Source organism: Montipora foliosa, chromosome 3, assembly GCF_036669935.1.
Source record: "Montipora foliosa isolate CH-2021 chromosome 3, ASM3666993v2, whole genome shotgun sequence".
NCBI classification, from domain to species: domain Eukaryota; kingdom Metazoa; phylum Cnidaria; class Anthozoa; order Scleractinia; family Acroporidae; genus Montipora; species Montipora foliosa.
Window position 1 is genome coordinate 14,160,226 of NC_090871.1, and position 22,500 is coordinate 14,182,725.

Sequence of the window (22,500 nt, forward strand, 5' to 3'; positions counted from 1 at the left end):
CTACTTGAAAATGATCTCAGAGAGATCGAAACGTCGTTTTTTATCGCTAGTTTTTATTCTGAAATAATAATAATAATAATAATAATAATAATAAAAATAAAAATAATAATAATAATAATAATAATAATAATAACAACAATAATAATAATAATGATAGGGAGAGTAAACAGGGAAATTTGGTTTCATCAATGAACACAATAAGTTAGTTAAGTCTTTTCAGAAGAGAAAGGAAGATAGGAGTTTGAAATCAGTATTGAAAGATTCTAAGAGATATATCGAAGAGCTACAACTTGACTGCCAATTTAATGATAGAGCCACACTTATCGGACAAATGGATCAGGTAGTAACGATTAATGGTAAAGAACCCAAAAACATCAAAGAAATCCTAAGAAAAGCCACCAAGCAGAAGGTGAGCACTGCAGTCATGGAACAGCCCTGGGTTGGACAATATGTAACTCAGCATTGGAAGAATCCAGATCACATCAGATATTCAAGGAAAGCAGGAACATCCCAGATATAGTCCTATCAGTGGACACGTTCATTAGACAACAATTAATTAACACTGTAAAAGATCCGTACGCAATAAGAGATGTATGTAGAACTACGAAAGAACATTTCTTTCAAGACTACCTTCATCTTCGCAAGACTACATCAAGATCAAATCAAAGGACAAGAGTTCAATGTTCAGTTCGCTGGGGATCAAAATGCGCGACGACGTGAAGTAGTCGGGTCCAGCTTCCACACACTCGTCCCCGTTGATTGATGGCATCAATCAATCAAAGTTCAAAATTAAGAAAATCTCATGACAAACAAACTTACTACAATAAATAGTCTTACACACCATTTTAGAAAAGTTTAGAATTCACAACAACTGCTGGGACATCTTCATCCCTCACAACTGTAATAGGAACAGCGTTGTCCGGTTCAGTGTCCAGCTTCACTTCCAAAGGGTAGAGTCTCTGCAGAGGACGTCTCCATTTTGACGAAGGCAAGTTGCCGGACTTAACTCTCACTACTGCACTTCGAACGTCTCCATCCGGGACAGGAAGTAAGCGTTAAACCCTTACAAGGCGCCACAGCTGTCTTGGGGTCGTCTTCTCATGTATGGACACAACATCTCCCACTTGAACCTTACGCAGTGAGTTAACTTAGCAACAGCGACGTTGTTTTCTAAGTTGTGTGAGATACTCAGCTTGCCAGATGTTCCAGAAATGATCGAGGATGCGCTGTAAGAGCCTTGCTCCACTTAAAAGCTCTTGCTGGGTATGTGAAACATCAATGCGGAATAGTTCTTTGATGGCATTGACCAAGAGCCATAATGGTCCCATTATGGCTCTTGCATTGACAGAATTCTTCGGCCTATGACCAGGTGAGACGGCGTCAGGGGTTCCTCGAACTCATCATAAACGTAAGTTAACGGACGAGAATTCAAGACTGCTTCAACTTCTACAAGGGTTCTAGACGGTTCGTCATAATTCAATCGCGCATTACGGAGACACTTCTTCAAATTTAAATTGACAGACTTGACTAGAATTCACTAGATCAAAAAAACCCACCCCACCAAGGGGCTGCCTCAACATTGAACCTCCATTTTGTACCATCACGCTGACAATAAGCCTGCACCCTTGAGTCCTCAAAGGTCTTTCCATTGTCTCAATGACAATCAAGGTTGGAGTTCCCCATGTTCCCTTAAATCGAGCGAGGGCCTTGACAAAACTTTCCGCTGTTAGACTTGGCACAAATTCTAGATGAACAGCTCGGCGTGCATCACATTTGCATAACGCTACGTAAACTTTGTTTATTCCTCCCCCTTTGGCGAATATATCGTTGACATACATAAGACGAGCAAAGTCCCCTCCAACATGGGAGAACGCAAACTCGTCACTTAACCAGAACTCAGGAAGATGTGGGGAATGAAGAACTGCATAACTTTTACCTTCTATCTTCTTACAAACAGCATATTTTCCAATAACAGTCTACACAACTTGTCTTCCCTCTAAAACGCAGAAGCAGGACCTTAGCTCGGTAAGAGTCTCTCTCACACCGTTGTGTAGAACCTTCAAATAATATTCATTGATGACCCAAATTTGTGAAGTGAGACAACCTTTGCAGAAATATTGGAAAGCGAGCGTTAAACGGGATTGGTGCATTCCTGAGACGGCTTCCACACCTAAGAATCCCCTTATCATCTTTGTACAGTGACAACGAAACCACAAGGCAATTTGAGAATCCGACCAACAGAAGACAGAATCAACCCTAAGAGTTCTTTAACATGCTGCCAAGACAGAGTTGACTTAGAAGAACCCAGTAACAAGATAGTTGAGTGCACTTGAGACCTTGCGGAAGTCGAATGACCCGTGGACTTGTTTGAGACTGAATGTGTATTAATACAGAAACCGATATGATGATACCAAACAAAAAATTAAGAGGAAGTGGTGAAATGCGTAGGAAAAAGCTTGAGGGAGGGGTTGATATATAACTGCTTCAAACCTGGTAGAATGCATATTCAACCTACAACCCCCGGTCATTAATAGTTGGAACACTTGACACTTCACAACACTGTACCCAGTTGGAGAAAACCGCGAGTTTTACAGGAAAACGTGTAATCACCAACTGTTTTCAACTTTGTGAAGGGGAAAGGGAGAAGGGGGAGATTCTCATGAAGTGTTGTAGCAATTGTGACCGGGGTTGCAACCCCGGTCATTAATCGTTGGAACACTTGACACTTCACAACACTGTACCCCGTTGAGGAATACCGCGAGTTTTGCAGGAAAATGTGTAATCCCCAACTGTTTTCAACTTTGTGAAGGGGGAGATTCCCATGAAGTGTTCCAACAATTTTCACCGGGGTTTTAGGTAAAATGACGATCACCAGTTTACCTGGGTAAAAACGGATTCAACCTGGGACCGGATTTGACCGACAACTGATACGTCTGGAAATAACAAGATACTTTAGCGCGCTTGAGGAATTGTGGAAGTCGAATGACCTGTGGAAAAGAAAGTAAACGGATACATTGTACATCCAACAACGGGAGAATAACGGAAATTAATACATGCAGCTGATACCGCAGAGGTTGAGGAATTGAAAACTGCAGCCATTATGAAGATGCAAGTGACGTTTGTGTCTAAGACATTGAGATAAATTTTCTACCTCGGGTTCAAAGCCACTGTAGCAATCTGGATTTGTCTTTTATACCTAGTAGCCTGCTTTTAGTTAGGTTATTAACGATGATATACTGAACTGCGGATATGAAATCAAGTAAAGCTATGATCCTCGCAGTTATGGACGCAATTTTCGCAATTGCGTAGAGAAGCCTGAAAAATTCAGGACTTCAACGGGGTTTGAACCCGTGACCTCGCGATACCGGTGCGACGCTTTAACCAACTGAGCTATGAAGCCACTGACGTTGGGAGCTGGTCAACCCACAAATGACCAGTTCCCAAAGTCAGTGGTTTCATAGCTCAGTTGGTTAGAGCGTCGTACCGGTATCGCGAGGTCACGGGTTCAAACCTCGTTGAAGTTCTGAAATTTACAGGCTTCTCTACGCAATTCCTAAAATTGCGTCCATAACTGCGAGGATCATAGCTTTTAGTCTGGGGGCATCCGTAATCCCGTAGGAATTTCGTGATGAAAGCAAGCCGGCTATATCTACATGTGTCAAGGGGACCCTTAGGAATGTCGGCAATTTTGTGACTTGCGCCAACGGCTTTTATGGGGGGTTAAGAGTGTGACCCTCAGAGTCCAACATGGAAACGAGGCTTGACCTTCAAATGCTTTGTAACCAACGTCAGTAGTCGAGAATCTTCGACAAAAATTCTCATACTTTTAATTGGAGTGTATCTGACACTTAACAGTAATAGAACGGATTACGTGACCACGCTAACGTGACAACGAAGCTGGATCACATAATGTCTTGTAATTATTGTTTGTGTTGACAGATTGTCCCAATATTACTTATACTATCTAGTGGAGTGTAACTTAAACAACCCTGTAACATAACAGTAATAAAAATGATCTCGTGTCCATTATAACATGCAAAGGAGCATTTTTTCATGAAATGCCTTATGGCATATTTTGCACCGCTTACTTTTTACAACTAATTCAATTCAACCAAATGCAATTTTTTCACAACTCCGACAAGGATAAAAGGAATCCCGAATCTCCTCCCGATGGTGTCGTCCATGGTGATGTTGAGGGAGCAGGAATGGGTCTCTGTGCGTTTTGGATGGCAGGTGTGGCAAAAGTGCCAGAAATACCCGTATACGTAGAACTCAGTGGCAGTGTTCGTTTTGGGATCGTTCATTGTAAGGGATTTTTCATGCACCAGGTCGCCCCACACGTTCCCGCTTGTCCTATACCCCTTTTTGTCTGAAAGAAGAAAATTATATTCGGAGCAAGAAAAACGTGACTCCTTATTTTTTTCTCTCTTTGGCATGACGCGTGACATACCGCCACCATCTTGCGTTACGTCATCTTGTATTTTCAAGGGTCATCTTTTTGCCCTGACTTAGAGCTTTTTGTTCGTAAAAAAACAAAAGAATTCCAAATTCAAATCTTAAATATAAAAGAATCGCGATTTCCAGAAAAGGTAAGAGGGTAAAGTGATTTTCAGAAGTACAAAAGCATTAAAAGCAAGGTGAACACACCAAAACAGCAAACCCGGTGTGACCCTCACGTCACGCATGCGCAAAACCATGTTAACTGGTTCATTAGTCTTCATCAGCATGGCATAGCCAACTTACCAAGCGGGTGTTTTTATGCACTCCTTTAAGTGGACAGGTGAAATGGTTGTGCGCATGCGTGGCGTGATGGCCACACCGGGCTGTTCATGCTTTTTAAGATGTATATTAATTCGTAGTATGTGGATGATGTGTCTATATCAGAAGATTCGTGTAGGAATAGTAACTCCTCCTTTCAAACTGCTCTTGACTCTGTCGGCCAGTGGTCGGCCAACAACTGGATGGAGCTCAATGCCTCAATGCTAAGAAATGCAAAGTACTTCAACTTTGTTTTTTGCCCTCAAAAAACAAAGTTGAAATACTTTGCAAGCCCCTCTGCCTACCCTGTCAATAAACGGAGAGGCGCTAGAGATCCTGCTATAAAGTGCTAGGCTAAAGGGGGGGGGGGGGGGGTAATTTAGGTAATTTTGTTTAATTTTGTTAATTATGAGCTCTAAACGTCAAATTGGCAGAGAAAGGGTCTTTCATTTGCAAAATCACGGCTACATAACAACTGAGAATGATTTTCCAGCTGTGTAAATGACATTTTGATATAGACTGATATAAATTTGAAAAAAGGTGAGCCGACGTTTTTCAAATTTACCCAATCCATTTCAATCCTCTCCAGTTTCGTCCATCCATGTCCCTTCTTGGCTTCCCTGTGTTTTGTTAGAGTTCTTCTATAGTTTTGAACAGTTATTTTGATATTTTAGTTAATTCTATGACCATTCGATCAGAGCTGAAATTGCCTAAAATTGCGTGACCTAGCCCCTTTAAGTTAGGGACATTTGTTCAGTTGGGAAGATGATTGGGTTAGCTTTAGGGGTGTGCTTGTAAAAGGTACAAAATTATCTTTAACTGGTGACGGTAATTGTGATGCCAAGAGTATAAAATTCTTGAAATAACCAATGCTGAATTTCGCGTGGCCTGTGGTTAGAGCATCCAGAAAGATCATTGAGGGTCGTCTGATTTTCCCAAATTTTATTTGGTTGTCATATGTTTCTGTCGTTCATACTGTTAGTGTATTAATTTCCGTGGTTATACCAGAGACGCAAAATTCGCCTAGGACGAACTTGGGCAAATTTTTTTCTGTGTCTGTTAAGTTCGTCAGGCATAAAGATAGGCGCTGCAGGACGCGTAATGCAATGCGTCTTACGTCTCCATTTTAGTAGACTGATTTAGAAACAGGACGCGAGAGGTCTAGGACGCGATGTTTGGCCGTGTTACATCCCGGGAAACTGAGACCGACGGGACGTCCATCTATTTGATTTAGCGCGGGAAAGAAGACGCGTCGTCGTCCAGTGATGTTTACAAATATGGCGAACTCTCTTCAAAGTGTCAGAGAAACACTTGTCTTTGCTTATTTTGACGATATTATCGACGAAGAAGAATTCGCAGTTCTTTATGAGGAAAATGTATCAAGAGAAGTGTTTCCTTACTGGAAATATGACAGATTTTCTTTTGATAACATGGACGAAACCGAGTGTAAAGTTGAATTTCGATTTCACAAAGCTGACCTGGAGCTACTGCTTCATATTTTAGGATTTCCTGATAAGTTTACTTGCTCCCAAGGAACTGTCTGTACAGGTATCGAAGGACTTTGCATTCTCTTAAAAAGACTTGCCTTTCCTTGTAGGTATAGTGACATGGTTTTCAGATTTGGTCGAAATCCAACAGAGTTGTGCTTAATTTTTAACCATGTTCTGGATTTCACCTTTGAAGCACATAACTATCGCTTGAACTCTTGGAATCAACCATTTCTTCTTCCTCGAACTTTGGAACATTACGCACAAATTATCCATAACAGAGGTGCTCCGCTCCAAAACTGTTTTGGTTTTATCGATGGAACTCTTTGTAAGAGTTCAAGACCCAAAAAAAATCAACAAATAGTTTTCAATGGACATAAACGTGCCCATGGAATAAAATTCCAAAGTGTTGTGCTCCCCAATGGGATTATTGCAAACTTGAATGGACCATATGAAGGACGTAGGCATGATAGCACTATGCTGTGTGAATCAGGATTATTGACGGACTTGCAAAGAGTTGCTTGGATAAATGGTCAGCCTTTATGTCTTTATGGTGACCCAGCCTACCCCATTAGTCTTCACTTACAAGCTCCTTTTAGGAATGTACAGCTTACCCCACAGATGGCCATTTTTAACGAGCGCATGTCTGAAGTCAGAATTGCAGTAGAATGGATGTTTGGAACAATCACAAACTATTATAAATTCATAGATTTCAAACAGCAGATTAAAATTGGTCTCAGTCCAATAGGGAAAATTTACTTAGTTTGTGGAATTCTTCAAAATGCCCATACATGCTTGTATGGCAATATTGTCTCTGAATATTTTGATTGCGATCCTCCCGATCTTCACGAGTATTTCTGGTAAAAAAAAGTTTACTCATTATGAACTTAATACATTTCATTGTACCGTAGTAGTGATTAGATGAACTGCATATTAATGAATTTCCAATAAACATATTTATTAAAAATTGAATCATTGGATAATGCAATTCTAGTGTTTTGATCAATGGGCTAAGCTATTTAGCTATATGATGAGCCGTTATACCATGATCTACGGGTATGGTAACTGTATGCATACAGGGTCTATACCGTACACTTTTTTAGGTAGCCTTAATTCACAAAAACAGATTGGACAGATTAATTTACATTTTGTGGGCCTTTTAAAACTGTTTTTTTTAAATTGTTATTTTTCTTGTGTTTTGTTGGATATGACATGATTATGTCCCTTAAATATGTACATACATTTTTTTTACCAGATGTTCTCATGAAGATCTGGAGGATGGGAGATTATAATATATATATATGCTGAATAATTAAAACAATTTCTGAAACAATTTTTATTTGAGTAATGCAGTTAAAAGTTTCAAAAGTAATTCACATCGCCTTTTTGCTACAGTTCTTTAGTTCTGTTCCATACAGTCACAATCTTTGAATGTGTGAAAGTACAACTACTTCAATGAGACAATTTAAAAAGATGATAAGTTTCCACTATATAGTCAAGCTTGTATTCTACTCTGTCATGTACTTGCCTGCCGCATATGGGGGTTCCTTGATTCCAAAATGTAGACTGTTGCAGTAACAATAAAAAGTGAAATGTCCACTCAGGCGGTGGCAAACGCATACGTCAATACTTAAGGTCAACATGAATCTTTGTTATTGTTGTACAGCTTTAAGTAAGTACTGAACAACAACAACAGCAACAACAAATGGACCTCATGTTTTCAAACTCAAAATGAATCTTTTTATTGTCGTGCAGCTTTGAAAACACGAGCTGCATTTGTTGTTGCTGTTGTTGCATCATGCTTATCATTTGCTGCATCAGCATAGTTTGCTGTTGTTGCTGCTGCTGTTGATTTTCAAGCTGTATCTGCAACTGCTTCTGTTGGAGGTCCAGCTGCTCTTTTCTTTCTTCTCGCTGCATCTCTCTATCTTTTCTTTGTTCTTCAAGCTGTAATTCTCTGAACTTAGCATCTCTCTCTGCCTTCTTTTCAAGCCACAACATGGTCTCCGATCCTCTCCTCCTCTTTTTCTGTTCTTTTATTTGGAACTCCTCTTCTTCCTCCTCCACATCTTCAGCAGATCTTTTTCTTGTTTCCCCCATTTTTTCCATTGCCTTTTTTCTGATGTCCAGCGCCTTCTGCTTCTCTAGGTTAGCCTTATCCTTGATACTTTTTGCATCTATTTCTGCTCTTTTCTCCGCCTCATCGCTTAAATGGACAAGTTCTTCGAGTAAAATTTCATACTCGGTCTGTGGCTCCCCACCAATGCCGCTGCTTTTCAATTCCTCCGAAATCTTTGCTTTGAAACGCCTTGAAATTAAAGTATATCTATCCCTTGCTCCCCTTTCAGTCAAGCCATCAAACAAATCAGTGTGACATTTTAAGTTTTGCGCCACGACATTCCACACGTTTCCTCTCTCTCGACTGCCAAATTTGTATTGAAATACTCCTTGAGCCGCAATCTCCTTCATCATCATCACGTCTTTCTCCTCAGTCCACTTCATTGTGAGCCTAAATTTAACAAAACAATTGTGTAAACAAAAACACAAGACTAATGCCACAGCATCATGTTAAAGATCAGTTCGTTCGTTGTGAACCCTCGAATTTCGTTGCCTTTACATTTGCTTTTAGATGTTTTTCATAGAATAACAAATAATTAATGTTAAAGCTAGTTTTCAAACACTTAGGTTTTAACCTTCACTTACTTTTTTCCTGAATTTGCCATGATTTCTCTTCACGTTCTGGTCAGGACGTCAAACTGATGGATTTCACGTCCTAAACGCGACGCCAAATTTAAGACGCGGGAAATATAATCGGTTCCAGTCTCTTTCATATTGCGCCTGACGTCCGCGTCCTGTTCACGTCCTGTTCCTAAAACAGCCTAGTACGTCTTCGAAGACGCACTAAGCTGGATAGTTCGTAAAGACGCATTATGTGTCTTGTGCTCGTCTTTATGCCAGACGAACTTTGATAACAGACGCAGAAAAAAGTTTGCCAAAGTTCGTCCCGGATAAATTATTCGTCTCTAGTAGTAAAACGGCCAATGACAGCGCTTGAAAAAGACAAGTTGTCCTTCTCGCCTCAATACCCTTGCTCACCCGTTTCACCTTGTTCCAAATCAAACTAGCACTAAAGCTAAGTCGCCAGTTGTGTACACAAGGCGACGTTCACCGATTAAACACCTCTAATTTATGTGCCGGCCAGATTCCTTTTTTCTACTGTGGTAAGCAAATTAGAATATCAAAGAAATCTTCGTAAACAATGAGCGTATTAACAGGCAATTCAATCCTTGCAGTTTGCCTCTACCCTTTCAAAAGTTATCTTCCACTTCACCATCATCATCAGAGTCAGAATTTATTACTGTACCATAACAAGCAATAATTTGATGGTATTACAGGTCACGAGTAATGATGTAGTCTTTGCGTGACCAGACGTGAGACCGCTGGACACTATATATATATATATATTATACAAAAGTCTGACAAAAGTCGAAACAAGTAAACATAGCCGCGACGAGGCAATAATGGAACTATCAGCCCCGTTTCTTGTCGCATACTGGCCGTACTTAGCGTCGATATTGGTAGGATTTCTTCTTACTCAGATCATTACGCGATTTTATCAGCCAAAGAAACTCAGCTACACTGTTGACGTCGATCCCTTACAAGATAGTGACCAGACCACCATTCCTCCAAACGACCCCGCAAACTTTAGTGTCGTTGGAGAACGCGAGCCAGACCACATGCCTTATCCATGGTTCGGCGATCGCTTATCCGAGAAAGAAATGAAGAAGAAATCAGCGGAATTTTTCGAAAAGATGGACAGGCGACGGACCGTTCGGAAAATTAGTGAGGAAGATATCCCCTTGGAGGTTGTAGAAAACATCATCAAAACGGCAGGTAAAAGAAAACATCCTGTGGTAGCAAATAAAAAAAAAAAAAAGAAAAGAAAAAACAAAGGAAAAAAAAATTCAATTTCTACCCAAATAATCATTTTGAATCGCTTCAAAGAGCTACTGTAGTTTCATCTACGATTCTTGGGCCCTGATAAAAAAAAATTCTTGCACTTTAACCCTTTCCCCCTTAAATGTCTATAGTAATAGTTGTCCAACCATTATAGGCCTCTGAAAATTGTTTTGCCCTTAGCAGTAAGGCTTAGCCTAGTAAATTGACAGAGAACTAATGCCCTGCCATACCATTTTTACTTTTAAATGATCTGTAGGTGTAGGTCCAAACAGATGTGGTATGGTTTAAATTCACAGGAACAATCACTGGGTACAAACAGTTGCAAATTTTGTTTGATATTCAAATTTTCCAACCACCTAACAAAAGAAGTCACATCTCTGGTTGGCAAATTATAACTGCAATAATAACATGATAAAGATAAAAAATTAAAAAAACAAAACAAATAATAATAATAATTATTATTATTAGACAATGATAAATGAAAGTTAACTGTTAAATTTGAGCACTGTGAACTTGCATTACACTTTTCAACCACCTCCAACATAATTTTTTCAGCAGAGTTGAGATAAAGGGCCTGTATGGAGGGCTATTCCTTAGGGAAAGTGCAGGACCTATTATTCTGCTAGACATTAGATTTCCCTTGCATTTTTCAATTTCAATACCTTGCAAAAGGGCTATATTGAAATGAGAGCCATGTGGTTTGTTTTAAAAGGAACATCACCAAGTGGCGCACACACCGAACCATGGACATTTGTGGTTGTCAGAGACCAATCACTAAAGAAGGAAATCCGTGCAATTGTGGAAGAAGAGGAATATCTTAATTATGCTAAACGAATGGGAGAAAAGTGGGTCAAAGATATAGAATTCACAAAGACAACATGGGCAAAGCCATATCTAAACAGTGCACCTTATCTAATTCTTGTGTTTAAGCAAGTTTATGGATTACGGGAAGATGGCAGCAAGTTAACACATTATTACAATGAAATGAGTGTGTGCATTTCTGTTGGACTTCTTCTGGCAGCCATTCAGGTATTTTCTAGAGAGTTAACCTGTCCTGAGTACAACAATTACTGGCTGATTTAGTGGGCCTGATATTCTTAACAGCACCCCCACTTCCCCACCTGCTAAATGCCATTAAAAATCCCCCCTCCCCCCCCCCCCCTTTAATTCTGTTGATTCATTTCATGACATACAAAAAACTTTTGCATGCCTTATTTTCATCATAAGTCCATGCAGTAAGTGACAACACTTCACTTTTCACATTTCAGTTAATGACCCTTCTTTGGACTGAAGAGGAAATATGTAGGTCGTTAAAACTCAGTTACGAAAAGGTTTGATTTTAGTGACTGGTGACATACAGTGCGTGTAGTGAATTGAACCCAATGACTCCTAAACTGGCCGTAACTAAAGGCAACCGCGTGTGATGACCCCTGAATTTCCTAAACGGGCTGTAAATATGGCGTATATAATGACTTGTGCAGAAAGATGTGTGCAAGATGATTTTTATATTAGCACCACTAGATGTCCTCAAATACTCCTCTCTTTGAATTTAACATCCCTTGTGACAGGAAATTCTGGCAGTAAAATTGGGAAAATGTCCCCCTACACTTGACTCTCCAAGTTCACTCACCATTACAAAAAGTTTTAACTCTTACAGGAGGATTGAAAGGGTTTCCCCACAGGTACATGTAACATTGGGTTTCCAATGGATAAGGATTACAATATTGTTGACCCTTTCAGTAGGCAAGCATTTAGATATTAACTGATACTATTGTCAGCCAATTTTTAAGGGTCTCTGAGTTCTCGACTGAAGCCATGTCAATGATACAACTGCTCCTAATTGAAAGTACCCTGGCTCTAAAATCCAGCTTTTCGAAAATTATAGCTTAAAAGCTAATAATAATTATTAGTAAGAAGAGGTAAATTTTAAATTTCTTAAAACTCATTAATTTATCTGGCCTACCATGTAGTGTGAGAAAAATTTCATAACAGTACTTGAGTCATTTTTGAAAACGCTGTCGAAAGATGAAAACAAAATTCCACCAGATAATTTTACTTCAAATTTCCTTTAAGAATGTGAAATCGTACTTGTAAGCAAAACAACATGGTGCCTGTCACCAATAATATTATTTTGCAAGCCAAGTTACCGGTAAGAGACATTGCCCAACATTTCTAACAATTACATACAACATTTTTTGGGGTCACATTTTCTTCAAGACCCTTTCGAGCCTCCTTAAATATAATGTAAAATCTACAGTTAGTTCATGCTTCATTAGACTTAAAGGGACACTTTGTTATGTATATATGAAAACTGAGCATTATTATACAAACCCTAAACTGTCAATATAATTTTATCAGGACTAAAAGCAAACATTTCATCTAATATTCCAGAATGCTGGATTGGTTACAGTGACCTCAACACCTATGAATGCTGGACCTCGTTTGCGAGATTTGCTGGGAAGAAAAGTCAATGAAAAGCTGATTCTACTTCTTCCTGTTGGTTACCCTGCAGATGATGCAACAGTACCATGCATCAAAAGAAAACCACTTAGTGATATTATGGTTTTGAAATGAATTGTATGTGCATGGCTTTGATTGCTTTATTTCTGCAAGGTATTAGTTTCCTAGGTCATTGTCAATTGAGGAAACTATGAACACCCTACAAGACTTTGGAAAGTAGATTATGCATAGTGACTGACTAGCTGTTTACTGTTTAGGTTCTTTTACCTCATGTTAAATATGACATAAAAGGACTCAAAAAAATTCCTGAAATATTTCAGTGAGTGACCTGCTATTCATCTGAAATTCGTGAACATTAGTTACAGTCACTGGTCCATCCACTGTCGTAAGATGTCTGCCAAACACCCAATTAAAAAATAGGCACACATTGCGTACGTGTGGTAGTGCAATAACTTGACACAGTGCTTTATTCCATAACTGTCAACTGAGCTGCGTTTTGTTTTCCAGTATAGTCAATTTGTCTTTGCATAATAGTTAGCTCTAATAGTACACAATATTGTTTAGGTATCATAAATCATTATTACAATTGATACATTGGTGTCACCAGCTCTAGTTTGATTGGCTATAAGCATGCAGCTAATTCTTGCTTGCTCTGTTTCTCTTACGTCATACCTACAGACAATAGATTTTATACATGAAGAATTGAGGTCATACCTACAGGCAATAGTTTTATGCATGCAGAAGTGATGTCGCCTAACACACTAACCAGCAGAGAAGAGGAAAGAAGACTCTGCCACCCGCACAAACATTATTTGATTTGCTGCTCATCCAAAGAAATGAATGAGTCAGTCCTCTCCTTTACAAGTGTAGCTCAGGAGTAATTGCATAATAAAACAATTATTGGATTCGGTTTTTGCATGATAGCGATAATTATCAAGGCCTCAGTTTGTGTTATCCGCCTTCGGCTTTGGCAGACAACACAAACTTTTGCGCTCAGTTGATAATTATCGCTATCATGCTCAACCTCATACAATAATTGTGCCATCATGATGGTAAATGTCTTAGCCCCTTGAGAAGATTAATCACGTAACATTCAATTTGGCTTTGAGGCTGACATGAAGTTCCCTTCAACTTCTTTTTTACAGAAAATTTAATTGAGCGTGTACTCTGAGCGTCTGACAGCTTCCCAAATAAAAAAAAAATCATTTAAGCTAACCCTGTCCGGTGGGGTTAGTGTCTGGATGTGAGACCTCAAAGTATACGACTTGCTGTCAGAAACACAGGACCGAAAATTCTGTTTTAACGCTCACAAATGCCAGCCAAGCAAGGTACGGATTTTGTTAGCATGCTTTATGCAGGGCATAACATTTCGATCAAAATCAATCATTGAAAACGTAGTCGATAAGTTGATAATACTTAATATTTTTCAATAATTGTCAATCGACAAGTTAAATCTGTGATAAAAGTTGATAATCACAAGATTATGAATCGGCTGCAGAATTGATGGAAGTGAAACAGCTTCACAGTAAATCCATATCGAAAGAAAGTTAAGGAAAGTATATAATGGGTCCCCTCCTATTTATTTTACACATGTCTGTGAATGCAGACATTCCTAGTTTTCTATCAAGCCCTACACTGAGTCATATTTGCAGATGATGAGGTCCATGAAAGCACTTCACCCACTTCAACATCCAATTTAGTGCAAGAAAGCTCGGTGCAAGTCTACGAATGGTGCCGCTTACAAGCAATTACAACAAGTACAGGCACATAAGCACCTTGGAGTACTTCTGTTGGAAGATCTATCATGGAAGTCACACATATTTGCTGTTGTTGCAAAATCAAACAGGTTGCTTGGATTACTTTAATAAACAGACTTTTGAGAAGAAGTCAGAAGCTTTGGATGTTGGTTATAAAGAGATGGTGCACCCAATACTCGACGACGAGTATGTATGTCAAGTGTAGAATCCCCATCAAACATATGAGCTAATTCAAAAATTGGAACATGTCCAACGCAATGTAACTAGATGGGTTCTTGGAAAAGACATCTCATATGAACAAAGAAACAAGCCCCTCAAGCTGCAAGGTCTCGGTAAAGGAAAATGAGGTGTCTGTGTCTGAAATTGTTGCGCCACTATTTTTTGTATAGGGTCAAACTATATCATATTAAAGCTAATAGATCGAATTATTTGAATAAAGTTTTAGTTTTTCGGTATTTAATATCGCCTTTTTATAGTTTTGCCTTTACTTTTGAGGCCTCAAACTCAGAATAAACGAGTCTGCTGCAGGAGCTCAGTCCTGCCCCTTCACTTTATTGCGAAAATAGCTGCACTTTGTTGCATCCAGCTTCCTACAAACTGTCTTTCAATATTTTATTTACTTTTGCATCACATTTGCTTTTGAGATAGGTGCCCAGTCCCTTGACAAATTTGAAAAAAAAATGGTCCCAGTTGTCTTTCTTTGGAATGAAGATGATGAAAGGTATGCATGAATTTAAATAGATGTAATACATGCTATGCAAGTAACATTGTAATGCACAAAGTGATTAATATCAGTAAGGTATTATGTATCTGCTCCCTGTAATAGTGGTAGTAATACATACATGTAGTAGTGGTAGTGGTAGTACTACTACCGGTACCACTACCAGTAGCTACTACCACTACAGGTACAGTAGTACCACTACTGTAGCTGCTATAGTCTGCTGCTATTACTACTATTACTACTACTAGTACTAAAACTACATGTAGTACTGTGACTCTGTACATGTAGCTTAAATGAAAAAAATAAAAATAAATAATGAAAAGTTGTTGAAGAATAGTACACTGTAGTTTTAGCATACAGCAATACCACCCTTGGTGAAAATTAACCTTGTATGAGACTCAGTACATTTAACAACTATATTTAGTTATGCTAAATAAAGTTGTCATAAATAATGATAACAGCCAACATGTGGTTGGATCCCTTGTCTGCAATCATGCTTGAAAGCATGAGTCATGAATAATCAAAACAAGGATTGGTCGAGTTCGTAAGCCATTAGCGATAAACTACGAGTTACAGAAAAGCATTATTTCAGTTGTTAGCCTGCGAACGCAGACGTATTTCCGGCGATCGTTCTCCCCCCCTATTTTTCGGGGGAGAGAAACGACCACCGGAAATATGTCTGTGTTCGCTGGCTATTTAGTTGTCAGGTATTTGGTCTGTATAGTGTGGGCATCTCAGGATCAAGCACTCAAATGTTCAGTTTCATATGGCCAAATAATTCTTAGAATCCTGAAGTGAAGGATTGTTTTTATTGTTTATCTTGTTGTGCTGGACAAGTGGTTCCTGTGATGCGTCTCTGAACACCGTTGAGGAGCTAGGACAGTGATTATTTCTTGAAAAACAGGTTGAACTGCAGGTAATCCACAAGCGAAAGTTCCAAAGGCATTTTTCAGTAAAAAGAAAGAAGAGGAGAAAGTTGGCAAACCCAGGAGCATTGTCTCCTATACCCTGTAACAATAAAGACAACCACTTAATCAGTTGGCCTGTTGCTTTTTCAGTGTGTCTGCCCAACAGTCTGAGTCACTCCGTTAGTCACTGGAGACACTCTGGGTGGGTCTATTGGTAAGCAGTCAGCAAGTTAGTCAATGACTGGTGATACATCAGTTAAATAGTCGTTTTCAGTTGGGTCAGTCAGCGAGTCTGTTAGTAGGGCAGCAGGGGCGAATCCAGGGAAGGGGGAAAGGGGGGGGGGTGGGGGGTGGGTGGTGGTGAATAGAACCATGCTAGGCACTCCCTATTTTTTGGCTCCTTTTTTTTTCTTTATATCTGCTTTTTATTGTTTAGAGTATTTATATTTCTGCTGAAACAGGTACTGTTTACCTGACAGGAACATTTTATTAAAGTCAAAATGGCAGCAGCCTAAACTATCTTGACTTTTGTCAGAGTATATACTTTGATTCTTTCAATTCCCACCACTGGGCAGTCGATTAATTTGGAAACATCAAGAAAGGCAAATTAAACATACTAACTTTGAACACTCTGGAAGAGTGAACTAGCTGTTAAAACTTGGTAAAGATTATTATCAAGATTGTTTTGATGAGTTTGGTAAACTTATGTGTCTCTGCCATCATGTTTTCTTTAATGCAATAAAATTTTAAAATACTGACCTGCAAAATAAGCAGCAAATCACTTGACTGGTATTCTGGTCCCTTTGCAACCAACAGGAAAAATCTTATGGTCCCCCACATACGTAATAACACAAATATCAAGGGAATGCAAATCAGCTTCCTTTCTACTTTCTGTGCCTGCGTCACATCATTACATGTGAGAAGTCCGGCTCTCTGATGAACCAAAAATATTCAATGTAATCAACTTTGCTGCCAGCGTTATGCATTGAATGCACATTAACCCAGTGAATCTCGACTGCCATGACCGACCCCCAGGATGGGGAAGGGTTCTGCAGGCATCACAATACACAGAGTAATAATGATAAAAACGATACCAGTAAATTTTACACAATCAATGCCCTTTACAATATTGCTGTAGGAATGTACTGAAAAACGGACCCCTGGTCAGACTATGTACCCTCCCTGTGGATTATCCCTACTTAAAAAAAATGGGTTTGAAAGACATTGTCTATGAATTTTTAACTGCCAATAATTACTAATTTGTCAATATGCAACCTTTTTAATTACCGGCAAACCTATTTTTCTGAAAAAAAAAATAATTATACTCTACTCATTAAGTCAGTAATTAAAGTGATGTTAGCAGTTTATTTCTTACCAGTTTTTCAAGCTGTACGTGTGTGTACACTGGTATCAACCATTATCTTTTACTTATCTCTAAACAAAATCCCGAGTCTTCGCATAGACATCAGCCTTCTGTTGTACACTTACTCACAGCTTAAAACTCACTTAGAGTTAAAACATACTTGCTAAATCCAGGCTATCTTCTTTAATTTTATGGTTTGGAAATTATTTTTGACTAATTAATGCCCTTTTTCCCAAGGTCATAATTTAGGGATTGAAATGAATGTTAATTCACAACCAAAATTTTTAACAACAACATTCCAGAAAAGTGCAAAGATCTTTACTGCAGTTGAATAAATCAAGCTTTGATGTCCATCAGCTAGCTGTCAGATGTCTGACTGTGTTTCTAAATGCCAATATTATTGTTCAGTTTGGTTCAGACTGTAATGAAAGTATTTAAATTCAGGTGTTTACCTCATACATGTAGGAATTTAAGATCAAGAAAATTTACCTGGAATTATTTCCAGTATATTTCAAAGAGCTACCAGAGGAAGGCTTATATATTCAACAGTTCTGTATTCTTAAGGTACCTACATGTAAAATCAACTGAGACTTTTTTGTAGGTTAGTCTTTGTAAATTAGGGATTGTCCACAAGGCTTTACAGTGACACTAGGGATCTCTCCTAGACTAAGTCTTCATAAACAGTAAGTGGATTGTTTCACATCCCACAACAATTACTTTTTAAGGGTCAGTGTTAATGGGCAGGGGGTTGAATCTGCCCTTATCCCACAGCTTGTGGTGGCTCAGGTTTGTGATCAAACAAAACAGGACAATTTGTAGTCTGGATCAGTCAAAGTGGACGTCATTCAACAATCCAGTTGCAACAAATAGACGTCCAGGAATGCCCCACAAATTTGGACTAAAAACAATACATGCCTGTACACTGGCCATTGTGTACCTGCCAATAATGTGCCAATAATGATTTACTGTAAGTTAATCTCCCCTTCTTTAACCTTATATCTTCAACTTGGTGTCTTAGTATCGAAAAAGGAGGATTGTCATTTGACATGAAAGGTTTACATCAATGGTAAGAATTATTGATTGACCCTCTTCCTCCATCTTTGAATTTTAAAGGTTATACCTGTAATTAAGTGTAATTTCCTCTTTACTTCAAATTGGCCACTATGTATAATTTTTTTCAAATCTTAATTTTTATTTTACGTGAATTTTAGAGGGGGTCAGTGTGGAAGGGGGGGGGGGGGGAGGTGAGTAGCCCTTGGCTGTTGGCTGATGAGGAGGGAGTCAGGCATGGGGTGGGGATTTTGGCATTTTCTGTTAAAAAAAAATCATCCCTCCACCTTCTTCCTGGGCGGACAAAGTAGCCAGTCAAAATGGCCTTGTGCTGTCAAAATCCCTACCCTAGGGACATCATGTACAATTGAAACCCCTACCCTGGGGACAGACCTCACGATCAAATTCCCGTGGTTAGCCCGATCCCCCTACCGGGCTTAATAAATATTAATAGGTGCATTAGCTTGATAATTACCCCTTTCTTCATACTCCGTTTCACCAAAGCATAAAGAACGACGATTGTAAAGTATGCCATGATTTCCCACAATTTACCAGCCAAGAGCATCCAGAGAACTTGGTCAGGCCAATTTAAGTCTTCATTGATCCAACACCACCCCGAAGTCACCTTATTGTCATTATTCCCCAACTTTTTTCCGAAGAACGCGCCAGAGACGATAACAGCGGGAATGCCCCATCCACACACATGAAACGGGAGCAATAATCTCTGGGCCAAAAAAACATTTTTCCGACAAATGGCAATGTACAAATACAGCGCCAAGAAAACTGTCCAGAAAAACGAGGCTAATACCGAAAACGTTCCGAGGATGCTCTGAACCGAACAAACTTCTTTGGTTTCCTTGCCGTTGATCCAAAAGCTAGCCATCGCTGTGATGGTTGCGACAGACGTCAAAAAGTCAGCCGCTGAAATGTAAACCAAGATTCGTCTTGATGCTGTTCGGATGTCTTTCCACGCGAAAAACGAAATAATAATGGCAAACGTTCCGAAAAAAGATAAAATTGTAGTGATTGATGCCAAGTATCCGTTGAGCTTTATATAATTGCCTTCCTTCATGTTAGAGCGCAAATACTATGGCGTTCAAACTCCGATGATAGTAGTATCGCGTTTAAGAAAACCATTGAAGTTCACGCTGACATTTGACATTTCTGAGAAGCGTAATTGTGGAGGCGTAACGTGGGCAAGTAGCTAGGCTCGACTGGGGAGAAATATGACTCATATGAGCGGATATGACTCATCGTACTTTCCTCTCTACTCTCTTCACTCATGTTCACGTCAGCTCCACTCCGAGGATATCACTTGGTCCCACTCATGAATTTTTAACTGAGAGGATTTCTGTTGGGGATGTCTCAGTCAGGCGTGGCTGAAGGTGGACCATTAGTACTATCAAAAGAGACCGGGAACGAGTAAATTAACCATAGCCCCCCCCCAAGCTGAAAATACGTGGTGTATGCGACAGTTTGTGTATATAGAGAATTGTATGGGAAAATCACCGATCGTAAAAAAATTGTGTAAATAACTATCTCATTTGAAATACAGTTTTCCTACCTCAAATGTGTGACGAACTTGTCTCTTTTGCCGAGTTTAGGGCCATTCTGACGAACGAAAAGTTTGCCTTAAAATTCACCTCTTCGGCTTTTCTCAGAGGCTTGTGACCAGGCTGGCGACAACGGAAACTCACAAGATGGTTTCAGCCTCAACTCTGATTGGTCCATTTGAATTTGACCGCGCGCTGGCAACACGACCGTTGTTGACTGCCCAGTCACAAGTCAACAACGGTCGTGTTGCCAGCGCGCGGTCAAATTCAAATGGACCAATCAGAGTTGAGGCTGAAACCATCTTGCGAGTTTCCGTTGTCGCCAGCCTGGTCACAAGCCTCTGAGAAAAGCCGAAGAGGTGAATTTTAAGGCAAACGTTTCGTTCGTCACGAGTCTTTCGGCCGCCGAAACACACGTATTTGGAGTGAAATTTATTGGGCTTTATGGAACTGTTGTTTTTATTGCGATTCGGGACCTTTCCTGTTGAGGAGAAAACGATTTGTGGAGTGAGGTCTGGCCAGCGATGGATGGAGTGGTCGGCCTTCCTATTATTTTAGTAACGGCCTTCCGGATAACTTCACTAAACGGCGTCAGAATGGCTCTAAACTCGGCAAAAGAGACAAGTTCGTCACACATTTGAGGTAGGAAAACTTTATTTCAAGTGAGATAGTTATTTACACAATTTTTTTACGATCGGTGATTTTCCCATACAATTCTCTATATACACAAACTGTCGCATACACCACGTATTTCCAGTGTTGTTATACCCTGGATTCCAGAGGTTATTTAGTGAAACTTAATATGCAGGAGTACCCAACGGATCCGCTCCTCAAAATTTCCGCTCCTCAGGCTAAGAATTTGCTGGCTGGTCACTAAATAATGGATGAGAAACTCTAGCTGGGATTTGTGCCGAAACGTTTTTCGTGCTGTGGTCGACCCTTTGAATACCGAAGCTGGCTAGGAAAAAAAAAATTCACTTCCCTTCTGGCTTCCTGCGGCTTTTGAAATTGTGCTCTGGTTAATTTTGGCTGGAGAAGTAAAATGACACCTAGTCAGGAAAGTTCAAAGAACATAGCGCTGGCTGTGAGTGATAACTAAGGTGCACCGCAGTCTAGTGCAAAGTCGAGGGCGTGTATAAAATTGTCACTAAATTGATAGAAATCTGAAAGTGAAAAAGGCGTGTACAAAATGTTAACTGAATGTGTCAGTCATCAAAACGCTGTCAGCAAACAATGCAATTTCTTTTTTAAACATCCCTGTCTTTTGTTATGGTGTCAATGTTGGGATTTAGACAGACAATTCATTTTATTTATTGCGCGCGGATATTCCATCTCAGAAGTGGCGGTTATCGACGGTCGCGGTCGTTGTTTTGTGCCTCTAGTTTGGGTGATACAACTAAATTTTTACGGGTTTTGGACAATTTTTGCTACATCCAAACTCTGCTGATTTCTAGGTAAGTAATCTTTTCATCTATGTCCTTGCTTTTATCTGATTGTCTTTTTGCAGGTTTTGATACGTTTCTTTATGGACCGTCTCAACTGTCTTTTGTATTTTGTGAACCATCTTTCGTGCATCCTTCAGTCAGCAGCGGGCAGGGTCACTGTTCCAGTAGCCTGGTTAAGAGATCATCATAAAAGTATGTCCAGCCGGTAAGAACGCCTTTTGATTTTATCATGTTGATCATGTTGATCTCGACAATGGCATGCACCATGACTGTTCAGAAACACTTTTGTTTGACTGTAGCACATAAGGTCTTTTCCTTTCAGTCATTTTGTTTCGACAAAATGCCAGCAGCAAATAGAATGGTAAACGGAGTAATATGTGTAGTTCCATATTCGCGAAAATATAGCCCTGACGTTCGTGTCTTGATTTCCAGAAATATCGACTTCTCTAAGAAAATCGAAGCGAACCGTTCTTGCAGCTAAAACCACCCCAAATAGATGTGGTTAGTCTTGTTACTTATCTGCTATAGACGATCAGTTAGAATGGAAAATAATAAAAACAAAAAAAGAACATTTGCCTAATCAGAGAGATTTTTCTTCTGAAGTGTTTTGCTGGCATCATTCTGGACAACCATTCTGACATAAGGCGTGTCTTTCGATTGACCTCAGATGTTTTTGTCTGTTTGGTGTATTGGTTTAACAGATACATCTAGGCACACTTCGGGATTAGAACTGCCTAAGTATCAAAGTCTTTTGAACCCTTGTTTTCTCTCGCTTGCCTTTTCTTTTACAGGGAGCCTGTTCACATGCTAATCGTCAATCTCTGGCACAACACCCTTGAAAACTTGTTATTAAACGAGGATCAAGTGTTGCAGGGATGTTTGTTATTTGATATTTGTATGCTATATCTACAGAATATTTGTATGATATTCTTAGTTTGCGAAATGAAGTCTAACTCGGACAAATTGGAACGAGCCATAACTGAAAGAACCATAAAAGTACTTTTTGCGTTACTATTGCAAAAGCCGATTTTCTGGTCC

At 39.5% G+C, this 22,500-nt stretch overlaps 3 protein-coding genes across 4 annotated transcripts; 1 reads left to right on the top strand and 2 right to left on the bottom strand.

Moving 5' to 3' along the window:
- Positions 1-7,913: 7,913 nt before the first annotated feature.
- On the bottom strand, positions 7,914-9,294 carry LOC137995277 (mRNA export factor GLE1-like). The gene is made up of 2 exons (XM_068840851.1): positions 8,949-9,294; positions 7,914-8,754 (listed from the first exon to the last, which is right to left on the bottom strand). Exons 1-2 carry the CDS (start codon positions 8,966-8,968, stop codon positions 7,914-7,916), a joined length of 861 nt encoding a protein of 286 aa, XP_068696952.1. The 5' UTR covers positions 8,969-9,294.
- A 331-nt stretch (positions 9,295-9,625) lies between these two features.
- On the top strand, positions 9,626-14,416 carry LOC137996846 (iodotyrosine deiodinase-like). 2 transcript variants are annotated; one of them, XM_068842456.1, is made up of 4 exons: positions 9,626-10,139; positions 10,918-11,234; positions 11,474-11,536; positions 12,597-14,416. In XM_068842456.1, the coding sequence occupies exons 1-4, from the start codon at positions 9,767-9,769 to the stop codon at positions 12,777-12,779; spliced, it is 936 nt and encodes a 311-aa protein (XP_068698557.1). In that variant the 5' UTR covers positions 9,626-9,766; the 3' UTR covers positions 12,780-14,416. The 2 variants fall into 2 exon arrangements, with proteins under 2 accessions (XP_068698557.1, XP_068698558.1); XM_068842457.1 differs by lacking the exon at positions 11,474-11,536.
- A 152-nt stretch (positions 14,417-14,568) lies between these two features.
- LOC137996844 (G-protein coupled receptor 157-like) lies at positions 14,569-19,863 on the bottom strand. The gene is made up of 3 exons (XM_068842454.1): positions 18,940-19,863; positions 16,811-16,984; positions 14,569-16,151 (listed from the first exon to the last, which is right to left on the bottom strand). Exons 1-3 carry the CDS (start codon positions 19,534-19,536, stop codon positions 15,906-15,908), a joined length of 1,017 nt encoding a protein of 338 aa, XP_068698555.1. The 5' UTR covers positions 19,537-19,863; the 3' UTR covers positions 14,569-15,905.
- Positions 19,864-22,500: the final 2,637 nt, after the last annotated feature.